This window comes from Convolutriloba macropyga, unplaced genomic scaffold, assembly GCF_964194025.1.
Source record: "Convolutriloba macropyga unplaced genomic scaffold, txConMacr16.3 SCAFFOLD_1946, whole genome shotgun sequence".
Classification (NCBI taxonomy): Eukaryota; Metazoa; Xenacoelomorpha; order Acoela; family Convolutidae; genus Convolutriloba; species Convolutriloba macropyga.
This window is the reverse complement of record NW_027450923.1, coordinates 25,147-38,506: the sequence shown is the minus strand read 5'-3', so window position 1 is coordinate 38,506 and position 13,360 is coordinate 25,147. Positions and strand designations below refer to the sequence as shown.

At 34.3% G+C, this 13,360-nt stretch overlaps 1 protein-coding gene across 1 annotated transcript in view; it reads left to right on the top strand.

Moving 5' to 3' along the window:
• Positions 1-1,184: 1,184 nt before the first annotated feature.
• The window catches only part of LOC142356279 (uncharacterized), a gene marked incomplete at its 3' end in the record, with an annotated part of 35,803 nt that continues 23,627 nt past the window's right edge, over positions 1,185-13,360 (top strand). The window contains exon 1 of the mRNA XM_075408224.1: positions 1,185-1,276. Coding sequence (XP_075264339.1) covers positions 1,234-1,276 — 43 coding nt within the window. The remainder of the gene's footprint in view (positions 1,277-13,360) is intronic.

Sequence of the window (13,360 nt, the reverse complement as noted above, 5' to 3'; positions counted from 1 at the left end):
TATGAAGAAGCAATGCACAGCCGGTTTTAAGGAGTTGTTTTCAGGAATCAAACTTATCGCTTTTTGAAAAAAAAAAAGAATTCAGAAAGTGCTTAATAGAGACGTTCAGATTTATAGGCCAACAAGATAAATATATAAATAGGTAAACTCCGCCTGCTTCAGGATTAGAATTATCTCAATTGAATTGTTTCATTGTTTGAGGTAACTTATGTGACTGGTGTTTTGCCACAAAAGTGCGAAAAGTGAAAAGTGCGAAAAGTTTGATATTGGTGTTCATCTCGTTACCAGAACTTAGTTTGCTTTTTAACAAATTTCCCGAATCCAAAATTTTCTGAATCAGATTTTATTGACAATTTGAAAAAAAAGTGAATGTCGAGGATCTGTTTATCGATCACTTGTAATTATTCACGCTGCTTTAAGGATAAACAAACCTTTTTTTCAAATAATTGGATGGATCTTTTTCGTTTGTGACCCCATCTGCTCAGTGGTTTAGTGATTGCATATTATTTGAATGCCTCATGTGAACGTGCAACATTTTTACATAATGATTTACTGTAAAATTGAGGTTTTTATGTTTGCCACTCGTTTCCTCTCAATTTTGTACGGAATCTTTGAAACCATAAACAAAACCATTTACGATTCTTAGAAACCATAGCAAGAACATGCAAGAAATTTTGGCCCTTCTTGATGGAACTATTTATGATCTTTTCTGTGGTTTCTAATTTGGGTCAACCCGGGTATGTAATCACACGTGCTCTGTTACAAGGAGATTCATTTTGTACTGGTGGAGGGGGTTAGGGGGCACAAAAAAAGAATACCAATAATATATTGCAAATTTTTAAGCGATACAAGTATTCCAAATTAAAATTTGTGTCCAATTTATTTGTATCAACATGATTGCCCATAATTTGGATGCTGCATTTTTGCTGTACGCTTTTCGATATAACAACAATTGTTTTTTTTTCAACGATTGCACAAACTGTAAAAAGTCAATTTTATCTAATGAACACTCTGAAAAAAAGGCTTCCAAAAGATAAATTTACAAGGAGCATTCGTTTACAAGTTCTATTGAAGCTTTTGTTTTATCTGACAATGTTTGAAGGCCGGACCTTGAACTAAAACAGGGTTTATAGTCGAGCTATAACAAACGTTGCAAGATCTATATTGAAAGAACAAACGTTGAACACTTGTAAATTGTGTTCGAGTGTTTGGCAACTCAATAGCAAGGTTGGAATGAAGACTCTGTTTGTAGAGATATTACTGATTCACTTTTCAGGTGAGTTTTTTTAATGACCTATTATGTTCTCTTTATAATATAATGCTTATCCAATTGCGCTACATGTCATTAACTTTGAAGGAAATTGAAAATAAGTCGTTATAATTGTCGCAAGTAGTAGTGAAAATGCCGGTATTTTAACGGGGGTGGACCTCCCCCCCCCCCCCCCCCCCCCCGTTACAATACCGGCAAGGCCTTTTTTAGATCCCCTTGTCAAAAACTTGTAAAAATTTTCGAAAATTTTGCTTCTCGTGGTTGACAAAGACTTGTATTTTTTTCTGATTTTAGTGTTGTGAGAGTGGTGGAACTTGTAAAATTTTTCGAAAGAATGTCGATTTTTTTTAAAATTCTGAATCCTTTTTCTAGTCTAATGAGACTAATTAAGGACTGAAAAGCGAAAGTGACTAACCTGATGGAATACTGAGGTAAGGGAAGAATCAGATAGTTTAATTTTGATAAGTTTTTGTTCCAATGTAAGAAATTTAGTAGTTTTGCGAGTCTGAGACAGCACAAGTGGTATTTATTTAATGGGTTTTATTGCCCATATTTTTGAATTAACAAGCAAGTGAGAAGTAATGAAATCGGAAGTTTGTTGAATTTCAAGCTTAGAGAGAAATTTCAAGTAGAGTTTCGAAATGAAAGTACCGCATGAGAATGAATGGGGGACAAAATATCGTGAAAACTGACTGAAAAATTGAAAAAATTGGGGTTTAAAATTTGTCTGAAAATCGGCTAAAAAGTGATTTTTTGGCTTCATTATTGTGTCGGGAAAGGCTTGATATGGGGGCCAACTGATTGTCGACAAAATACGGGTTAAAAATAGCTTGAATGGAGCGCTTAAGGTATATTTTTGAAGTCATTTTGCGCCAAAAACAGACAAGATTTTGAAAGAAGTGCAAAGATTGCTGTTTTTTAGTGGCAAAAAGTTTAAAAAAAGTGTTTTTCGCCGCCAATAAGCTTTTTTATAGATTTTAAAAAATGTAAAAATATGGTAGGAGAAATACTGTTAAGGAACGGGTTTTTTTTTAAAAATTATTATTCAGTGATAAATTTTACCTACATTTTTTGTATTTTTTGATGGAAAAAAGGCCAAAAATGTGCAAAAATTGGTAGTTTTTGAGGTAAGAATGTAGAATAAAATGTTCTACGCTAGTTATAATGGAATGGGCAACGAAATTTTATGAGGTGAAAGTTTGCTCGAACAATTAATAATGAGTAATTGGGTGTTGTTTTCATGTTACTTTTTGTTAATTTTTTTTCATTTTTTGGCGTTTTTTGATAAAAAAGTGAGAAATTTGATGTTTCTTGGGCAAAGAGAATAAAGTGTTGTTTCTTAGTTGAAAAGCAACTTACGATGAAATTGTTTTTTATTTAACAGCTTGCGAAACAAATAATAGTGGTTAACTCGGTGCTGTTTATATGTTCTTTTGTTACTTTTAATGTTTTTGGTTAAAACTATCACTATTTTGCAAACCAATTGTTATAAAAGATCAGTCGGCTAAAATAGCTGAAGTCCAATTGTTCAGTTTTCAGTGTTCAAGGTCAATTTAATTAGTTCTATTGAAAATGTGGATAAAAAAATGTCAGAGATTAAGAACAAAAAAAGCATGATTTTGACACTTTTGCCGTCGAGTAACCCATTTATGTTTCTATGAAAATTCTTTGAAGTTTTCATGTATAACTTCACTTTATGGTTTACAAAATTCGGTTGTGGCAACCATAAAACTAGGCTTAGTTTGAGTGTGAGTTCTATTTTCAGCCTATCTGTGCAATCGATCATGTAAAGCCAAAGTAAGGAAACCTGCTCTTAAAAAGTTTTATTGGTATTGCATTTTCTTTACGATTCAATTCAAAGCCAGCCGCATTTCTTCAATTCCTCTTACAGAGTTTTGATATCATTTAGAGTGTTTTTAATGTCCACAACGGAAACAAAGTTATGACTGAAGCTTTTTCCTTTCAAGATAATAGTGACTTTTACCACGAAATTTCGTGCTCTAGCAAAAGAATTGTTGTTGCTTCAGAGATAACATACGAAACATCGGGAACATATTTTACTCTACGACTCTCCAATAAAAAATCCGCGGATTTTTGTTTTAACCAAAGAATAACTCTCTCAGCTGCTGAATTCGATCTTCTTGCCCAGAAAAAAAAAGGATTCAAGATCTATCGTCTCGAGGAACTGCAAAGAAAAGTGAACAAAGGCAACGATCTGGTGGTGAAAGTGATCTCGAGGAAAGACCGCAGTACGCAGGTGGAAGAACAAAAAAATCACGATAAAAAATTACAAATAAAGCAAGTGAAAGTGACAAAGTGACAATGGTTGAGCGCACACCGGAATATTTTCTTCAGTTTGCCGAACAATATCGTTTCGAAAAGTGAGCCTAAAGTAACAAAGAGCTTTACCTACAACTTGCATATGAATGACGATCTTTGTAAAGTACCTGGATTTCATTATCATGTTATTGCCTTCAATGATCAACTTCCTGATTCTTTCAAGTCTACAGCATCCAAACCATTCATTATACCTTGTCTCTTCACTTGTTTCAAACTACTTATTGAAACTAACTTTACAAATACAATTTTTTGTTGAGAAATAATGAACAAAATTGACGAAACGGTGAACTACAACGAGCAACACCAATTGAACTTTGCAAACTCTAAGAGAAAACTACCTAACGTTGATTGTTTTTTTACCAATAGTGTTCAAACTCAAACTGACTTTTTGCCTACTTGTACGATTGATAGATTCTTTAGTATTAATAATGGTGGTTTGTACGGTGAGCTTTTCAAAATAATTTTCATTTTAAATAGTGGCTGTTGTTGTTTGTTTGTTGACAATAGTTTGATTTTGATAAATTTTAATGTGGCATCGAAATCATCTAATTAATAATTGTCTTCTTTGTTGTTTTTGAAGAAAGATTTGAGCGAAAAGTTAATTAAAATGTTAGAGCATTTGATTAGCGAAGCGTAGCAAATGATTATCGTTCATATTCAACAATAAAAGATATTCGTAACCAAACATCACATGCGCATTATAAATGCAAAAATCCAGAGAGTTTTGAGTTTTTGATTTTGAACTGGCTTAAGTTTGAGTACTTGAGTTATTTCATTGTAAAACTTTATCAGACGGGAATACAAAATTTGGTAGTTTTGTATCGAGATTCCTAGCGGGTCAGCCAAATAAACTTTGTTTTCGTGAAACAAAATAATCATCCAATGACTTCCTTCAAATTGCGCTGGTGAAGCATTAACTATGATAAAACGTTCTCTTGTTAGCTTTGGGAAATTGTCCGCTGCAAAACTCCAAAAAAATAAAATTTCAATTGAATATATTTTCCCAACAAATAGCTTATTTTATCACTATCCATCTAGGGTAGGTGATAACTGAGCTTTTTGTCACCTTTCGTTCATAATTAACATAAATTTTTGAGCTTCTTTCGCCCAGAAATAAAAATTCTACGTTGACCACCAATGCTCCGTCAAATGTAAGTTGAACCGAAGTAGAGCAATTTGTAAGTTCTGGATGAATGAAATCCTGAGAAGCCTCTTGTGTTGAAGTTAAACCAAAAGCTAGAATAAAATGATTAGGAAATTTTTCCAGAGTTATGCCATGCCCATCTTTGTCAAGAAAATCCAGGGCTTCCAGAGTATTGAAGTAAATGCGGTGGTTAAAAGTTGTTGAGACCGGCGTTCCAACAATATGTTGACCATTTCTATAAACAACAATTTGGCTCAAATTGAATTTCTGGTAGTGAAAAGGATTAGTGCGATTAGTTCCGAGATAAGCTTGATTTGTTGCCGTTGCAATTATTATACGTCGTACAGGTTCTTTAGAGAAAATATCCTCATGGCTCTAACTTTTTATTCCAGTTGTAGCTAAAAAAGTTCGTGGCAATAATTCTGTACAGCGATACACGGCAGGTGTTTTTAGTAGAGTTTTCTCAATTGCCGTCGAAACGTGATCCGCTATTGTCATTTTTCTAACGTAGAGATTAGATTCAATTATTTTAGTTTTTTATGTTGGTTCTGCTTTGAAATTACAGCAAAATCATTTGTAGACCTTCTAAATAAAATTCGCAGAGTAACACCACTAAGTAGGTGTTTATCACAAGTTAAAGTATGACTCGCCGGCTTTCCAATAAAACAGTTTTCCTGGGAATTAGCACCAAAAACTTTTCTGGCCGCTACTTCGTCCGCGCGACCATCGGTGCCATCAATTTTAGCTGGCTCATCCTCGCAATAGTATCCCTGACAAACTAGCCTTGTGTTTTTGGCAGTTTTTCCTGGAGAAAATTCCGTTTCAATGAATAGTTTGTGCGCATAATTTCTGTTTGTGTTGGCAATTTTAACACTGTTAACAGATATAGTGGATTCTGAAAATAAAGAATGTAATGCGTTGTTGCTTAAGTATGGCGCATTTGTATTTGCAGCGTCAGTTTCTGTCCTGAAATCGCCGTCATTGTTGCGGGAAATTTTGCATTTAATTTCAAGGAGAAGGTTTTGTAAATCTATGAAATTGTTCCTATCACCCAAAACTTCAATCTAAAGCATTGGGCCGTCCGAGAAATATGATGGTCCGACTTTTTAAGTAAAAGCTTTGTCAAAAGTAATAAGCAGAGGCTGTTTTTCAAACAAATCAAGTTTGGCGTGTGTTGTCTCTGCGGTCAGTAAATTAGTAATGTGTTTGAACTTTAGAAAAAAAATGACCGACTTCTCGTCAAAGGCATCTTTTTACAAATGACGTGTTTTGGCTTTTCACGGTTGGTTTTCAACTTACGCATTCTTTCTGTTTTTGATCCGCCAACTTGTTTTTATAAAGTTTTATGCACAGTCAACTTTATTGCTTTTTTTTCGGGAGACTTTTTCTTTGTAACTATATCTACCAGCTCAGGAGCTGCTTGAACAATTAACTCACGTCCAACCTTTTCAGCTACAGGTCAAAGAAACTTTCTTGCAATCGGCAATGCGGCTCTGCCAATACCTGCTGCTAAAGCCCCAAAACCACTTCCTCGTTGGCGATAGTGTCCTGAAAAGTATGGTGACACCGATTGCTGCTGATAGTAGGCTTCCATTGAGTCGAATTATTTAATATCTAAAGTCAAAATAACTTTTCCTGTTCCAGCGGATGGAACTAATTGTTCGGTTTCTGTCCGCAATTGAATTTCAATTTACTGAAAATTTTTTGATAATAAGTTTTTTATTCCAAATTGCTGGAAACAATTCTGTGTGTAGGCTCTATTGTGCAGAGGCTACCGTTTTTCAGGCGTTGTTTTTAATCAATGACTCGAATAAGAGGAGCTTTAGTATCACCTATGTATTGATACTCAATTATATTAACGTAAATAAAAATCAATTGCTTCCCGGCAGACAAATCAAAAGAATAATCAGCAGAAAAATTTTTTCTTCGTCATCTGCCCTGGTCAGATTATCAAAAGTTTCCAATATCTTGTATCCAATATGATAACCACACCCATTAAGAATACCGTTGAAACCTAGTATGCTCGGAATTTCGTTATCCGGAAAAGTAATTGTTTCGTTTTTACCAAAAAGAGGAACAAAACCTCTTTGATTTTGTTAAATTGGTAGTCAAAGTGAGGCAACCCGGTAGCTTCTTCCAAGGATCTCAAAAGATGGTCGCGGTTTTCATAGGAACCAATTACAATGATAGCTCGTTCTCTTCCTTATGGTCTGGAGACAGCATCAAATGGAATATTTTTCTCGAAAAAACTTAAGGCCTTAAGAAGAAAAGATCTCTAAACCACTTTACTTCACTTGATTTAGTTTTGCCGAGAAGATAATTTCACTTAGTGCTAATCGCCAGTCCCGCACCAAATTACTTTCTTCCTTGAAATAATTTTTGAATGAGGACAAGGTGTTTTGAGGAAAAATATTCATAGAGGCTGATGAAACTAAGTGAACCGTGAATTAATTCATGTTTTGTTATTTCACTACTATTGTCTCTAATTTTGATCAACTCTAATTCATTAAATTTCCCCTTGACTGGCTCTTGGGATGCGTCAATGAGACTATAGTGGGGGGAATTTGTTGTAGGTATATCGTAAATCTCGAAAAATTCGTTGGTAAATGTTTGCTTATATCATTTTCTAAAAGCAAGATCCGCTTTTGATATTCGCAAAGTCCTCAACGTAAAATTCTGTTCGACGAACTAGTTTTGCTGACGTATTAGAAATTAATGATATCAAGTAAGGAACGTCTTTCTTTGTCACTTTGTTGGGCGCCAATTTTGTTGCCCTGTTGACTCTAGAGTTAATGGTTTGTACAAAGCTCTGCAATTGATTATCATACGAATATGTCCACTTCGATCGTATATGTTTTTCCGCAGATGCTGATTTTTTTCTCTCTAAAAGTTTTATAAAGTTCAATTTCATTTTTCTGACAAAATATGCTGAAAGAGCCCTTATATTCATTAAATTCAGTACCAGCATCTACCCATAATTTTTAGGTCTCTTGTTCTATATCATTTTTTTAGAAGCCTCTGTTGTTGTTGGGGCGTACTTTGATTTTAGGGGTTTGACTCGTAGATAACGTGTGAGACAGTCCACTGCAACCAACAAATATTTTACCTCTTTGTTCTCTTTTGCTAATTATCCACATATGCCAAGTCTAGCGACCAAATCTCGTTTATGTCGTAAGCAAAAACTTTCAGTGTTGGAAATCTTTTTCTATATTTCTTATGCTTTGTGTGGGCAATTTTGACCTCTAGAAACAATTTCATTTTACTTTGTTTCAAATTTCTGCTTTTGTGTAAGTTTTTACGCTTCCGTATGCTGCGGGACCTTTCGTACTTTTAACTCCAGCATTTTTTCCCATTCGTCGAAAGACTCCCAGTATTTCTCCTCTTGCTGAGTTCTGTCTTCATTTGAGGTTTCGAAATCACTTCCAGCGTCTGAGGACTCCTCTGCAGTTAATTTACTGGTTTCTTCGAGCTTCAATCTTTTTGGCGCGAAAGATTTCTTTTTCTTTTTTTGTTTGCTAACTCTTTGGGTTATTTTCCGGATCGCAATTTTAATATTGCTGTTTAAGGCATCTAGGATTTTGAAATAATCTGGATTACTTAGTTTTCTAGTTTGTTGCTTTAACTCATAGATAAAAATAGGGACGTTTATTCCTGTCGCTGTTCCGTCAACAATGAGTTTTTCATTTTCGCATATAACAATGTTTTTTCACTCTTTAATGAGATTAAATACGTTCTCCTTCCTAAGAAATTTTGGTGGCGCTAGCATGTTGAGATTTTTAACAATTTTGTCCGCATATAATTTTGACAACTCAGTAGGATCAGTGGTATCCCATGTATCCAAAATTTCTCGGTTCTTTTTGTCAGTGTTTTCATTTGGTCGCATACGGTTCAAAAAGGAAAATTGAGCACCTTTATGCTTAACTCTGGGATCATTTGGATTTTGTTAGGAATAAGGTTGGCCCTTCATAAACTGATTTTTGGGAATCAAAGTAAACACTTCAGCAAATGACATTGCTTAAATCAAATGGATGAAACAAAATTTAATAATGAGTTGAATCAGTTCGAAACCGGTTTTTGTTAGTAAAAGTGCTCGTCGTTTATCCGTTGATGTAATTTTCTTGAGAACGCCTTCAAATATGTGTCTATAATTTTCCAAGTCTCTTACCTTCACTCTAACACGGCCCAGTAAAACATTGTGAAGACATTCACACAAAACCAGTATAACATCACTATCGCAACTACGCAAACATTTCCTTAACTGATTTGGCTGCAAATCCACCATATGCTTCAGTATAGACAACTTTTTCTCTTTCATTGTTTAGAGGAGTTGTTTCTGATTTATCAGATAGAAGATAGAAACTGTAGGACCTGGCTCAGTAATATTTGAACAGTATCGTAAACAATCAGAAGTTTTGGATCAAGATCAATAAGCAAATGCCCAAACGGTTCTTTGATTGCCAATTAATAGCACTGTTTTAAAAATTCGACAAGGTTCAACTGTTTGACTATCAATTCTACTTAAGGTTGAGCTTTTTATATATAAAATTAATATTTTTGTGAGGCCCTGCAGTGGCTAATTTAACAAATACTTTTTCAAAGTAAATTGTTGTTAATTTTTGGGTAAAATGTGTTTCCACTCAGCATTTTGAAAAAAAACTATGTTTTGCCACAACCTGAAGTCCCTACATCGGCCATGAAGACTCTATCTTGCGTAGATATAATCTTATTCATAGTCTTGGATTTGGTAAAATCTAACAAACTAAACTAGACAATATTGATATCCAAATTGAAGTATCCCCACAATTTGGTTTTAAAACGGTTAATTTAACAATACAAAGTGATATCAGCAGTAAGATAACAAACATTTGCACAAAAAAAAACAATTTCTGACCGTGGCAACCTTGTCTGATTGCAAAATTTCCATGAAGGTTTGCTGCCACTTTCTTTTTCAAAATAATTTTCTTCTACAACAGTGTCAACTTGATCAACTGTTACTCCCTCCATCTCGACAGAATTTTTTTAAAAAATGTATTGAGAAAAAGGTCACGCTACATAAAACAATTCATAGCAATTGAACTCAGTTAGAAAGTCTTTCATAAGAACCATAAAGAACTCAGTGAGTCTCTCAGTTTTGTCGTGTTGAACAATTTTGTGCACACTTTTGACCTTCACCAGGTGTTGAATCTCTTTTGGCAGTGAAGGATCGTTCTTGTCATTTTCTTCACCAACCGGGTGCTTCGACATCAGTAAGAGTCTCAGAGGACAGACTCAGGTTTAAGTTTTTAACATTTTGCTTCCTCCACTGAAGAAAAAGTTCAATATAATATACTAAATTAGTAAATGAGCGAATTTCATCCTCAGTCGGCAACAATTTAACTTTTCTCCGTTAAAACTGGTTGCCGGTTTTTTATGGTTTCGTCTTTGGAAATTGAAAGACTCAGATTCCCGTCCCTCGTAATCAAGGCACAAATTGTTGAACTCGGTGACAAGGGTGCTTCCACTTTCGTCAATTGCTCTCTCACTTGTTAACCAGTTGCAATAGGATATGGCTTTTTCCTCTGCACAATGTTTGTTGAAAGTGTTTTCTTATCCTTTGAATGATTTTGACAGTTTTGTGTAAAATAGTTCACAGATATCGAAGGACACGCGAGTGAATTGAGATCAATAATAGAGCACTCAAGCAAATCTGACAAAAATTTCCTCTCCCTTAGCGTAGAATATTGCACCTCCGTACGGTCGTGCAAAACAGCGTGCAAACGTAAAACTTTTGAGATTTTCAGATATTTATCTACTGAAGAATTATCTATGCCGATAACATTACCTTAGGGCCTCAATATTAGCGCTATATCAATATCAAACCTTTCAATTTCACTAAAATATACACTTGTAGCCTTAAAATAATTTAAGGATTTTGTTTAAACAGTTTCTGCATACAATTGGTATTTCAAGACGCAAACCTTCTTTTCGCTAGTCTAGCTGTGCATTAAAATGATTGGAAATATAAGAAAATGGATTATTGGTTATTGCGTCGGGAAAACACTTTATTAACAACAGACAAAATGAGATTTTATTTATTTAGCACATACTTAACCTTGATCATACAAAAGCAAATTCCTTTGAATCCGTTTCAAGATAAGGAAGCAATAAAAGTATGTTCCTAGCATATGCTGGTCTTGGTTTGTAGGTATCCTTATATATCGTTTATAAAATACACTAGTAACCACACAAACACACACACACACAAAATGTACACACATAATGTTATTAACCCGTTATGCTGTTGATTACCATTGATGAGAAAGTTTTAAATGTGTTCGAGTGGTATACAGGCAGAAAAGGCAGCTTAAAAGCAGTGAGGTCAATCTTTGTTCCAAAGCTTAATAAACCCGCGAGTGTAAAAAAACACTTTTGCGAGAACACATGTTAAAACCCAGACAAAAACAAACCCTAAAATCTTATATATCTTCTGTTCTAAATAGCATTCCTCATATCAATGCTGTTTGCTATTTGAACAACAAACTGCACTCATTAATTGCTCTATATAAGAAAGTAATAAAATTGGGTGTGTACATGCAACATAGCTAACACGGAAAGATTAGAAACGTTAAAACGAATAGTCTACTAAAGTTTAACTAAAATACAACAATATTATTGTATTGAACTTGTGTGTAAAAGCTACTTGAGTATCCTTTTACAACAAAAACGGAGGGAATTGAGTGAACACGCCTTAGTTTAAAATTACACCTGTACTCTTAATTTCCTATTTTTTGGTTCAACTTTCATTTGCTCAATTCCAAATTCTATTTCGCAGAACTGTTCTTGGATTTTGACAACAGATTCCTTTTGTACAATTTGATTACTAAAGTTCTACCATAACCAAAAAAATTAATTCTAATGACTCCTCTAGCAATCATTCTAAAGGCGGAATCAACTCCTGACATCCGAACAATTGCTTATGAGACTTACAGAAAGCAGATTATTATCATTGTACAGCAGGTTTATCAGATAGATGAGTGGGTTACAGTAAATCACAAGGCTGTGCCTATTGTGATTTTTGATTTTATTCAGTCATTTCGATTTGAGAAAGGCCTTATGAAAGGAGCTCAAAACATGCTGGATTAGGTAACGTCTTATGTCAGAGAGTTTGTATTTGACCCAGGCACGTTGGACGACGGAGTACGGAAATTTATTTACAATTATGACGTGTAGAAATTCCGCTGTATGAAAATCAAGAAGGCTACTTGAGAAATCTTGAACTGGTTGAAGGCGAGAGCCCAGAAACATTCAGCGAACCAACAACACCTGCCATTGTTCAAGATACAATTGCCTGTACAACTGAAAACAAACCAGATGATGTTTCGACCTGTGGAAACATTGCGACTCCATCCGTGAGCAAGTGTTTTGCACCAAAGAAACGAAGAATCGATCTCAATTTTTGAAAACTAAGTCAAACTTTCTCCTTTGTTGATATTGTTTTTTTTGTGTTTGTGTGACATTCTCTTGTGAAGCTGACTTTATAAAACTTCACTATTTTATAATTGAATCTCAGATCATTCAGCTCATTCCAAGTATCAAACTCTAGCAAAAAAGCACTTCATCTTATTCGTGGTAAAAGTCACTGTTATCTTGACAGAAAAATTTTTCAGTCATAACTTTGTTTCCGCTGTGGACAAGAAATACATTCTAAGTGGTATCATCGCGCTGTAAGGGGAATTTAAGAAATGTGGCTTGCTTTGAATTGAATCGTAAAGAAAATGCAATAACAAAAAAACTATTTAAGAGCACTTTTCCTCACTTTGGCTTTACATGGTCGATTGCTCAGATATGCTATAAACAGAACTCAAACTCAGCCTAGTTTAATGGTTGCCACACCCAAGTTTTGTCTACCATGTAGTGAAGTTAAACATGGAAACTTCAAAGAAGTTTTCATAGAAACATAAATGGGTTACTCAACGGCAAAAGTATCAAAATCATGCCCTTTTTGTTCCATCTCTCACATTTTTTTATCCACAATTTCAGTAGAAATAATTAAAACAACCTTGCTCACTAAATACTGTACAAATGGACGTCAGCTATTTTAGCCGACTGTTCATTTATAACATTTGGTTTGCAAAAAAGTGATAGTTTTAACTAAAAACATCAAAAATAACAAAAAAACATATATCCAGCACCCAGTTAACCACTGTTATTTGTTTTGCCAAGCTGTTAAATGAATAACATTTCATCGTAAGTTGCGTTTCAATTAAGTAATAACACATTATTATATATTCTTTGCCCAAGAAACATCAATTTTCTTCGCTTTTTAGTCAAATTACGCCAAAAATGACAAAAATTAACAAAAAGTAACATGCGAACAACACCCAATTACTCTTTATTAATTATTCGCGCAAACTTTCACCTGATGAAAATTTGTTGCCCAATCCACTATAACTAGCATAGAACTCTTTATTTTACATTCTTACCAGGTACAAGCTATCACTGAATAATATGAAATAGAAACCCCGTTCCTTAACAGTATTTCTCCTACCATATTTTTACATTTTTAAAATTGTATAAAAATGCTAATTGGCGGCGAAAAACAATTTTTTTAAACTTTTTACCACCAA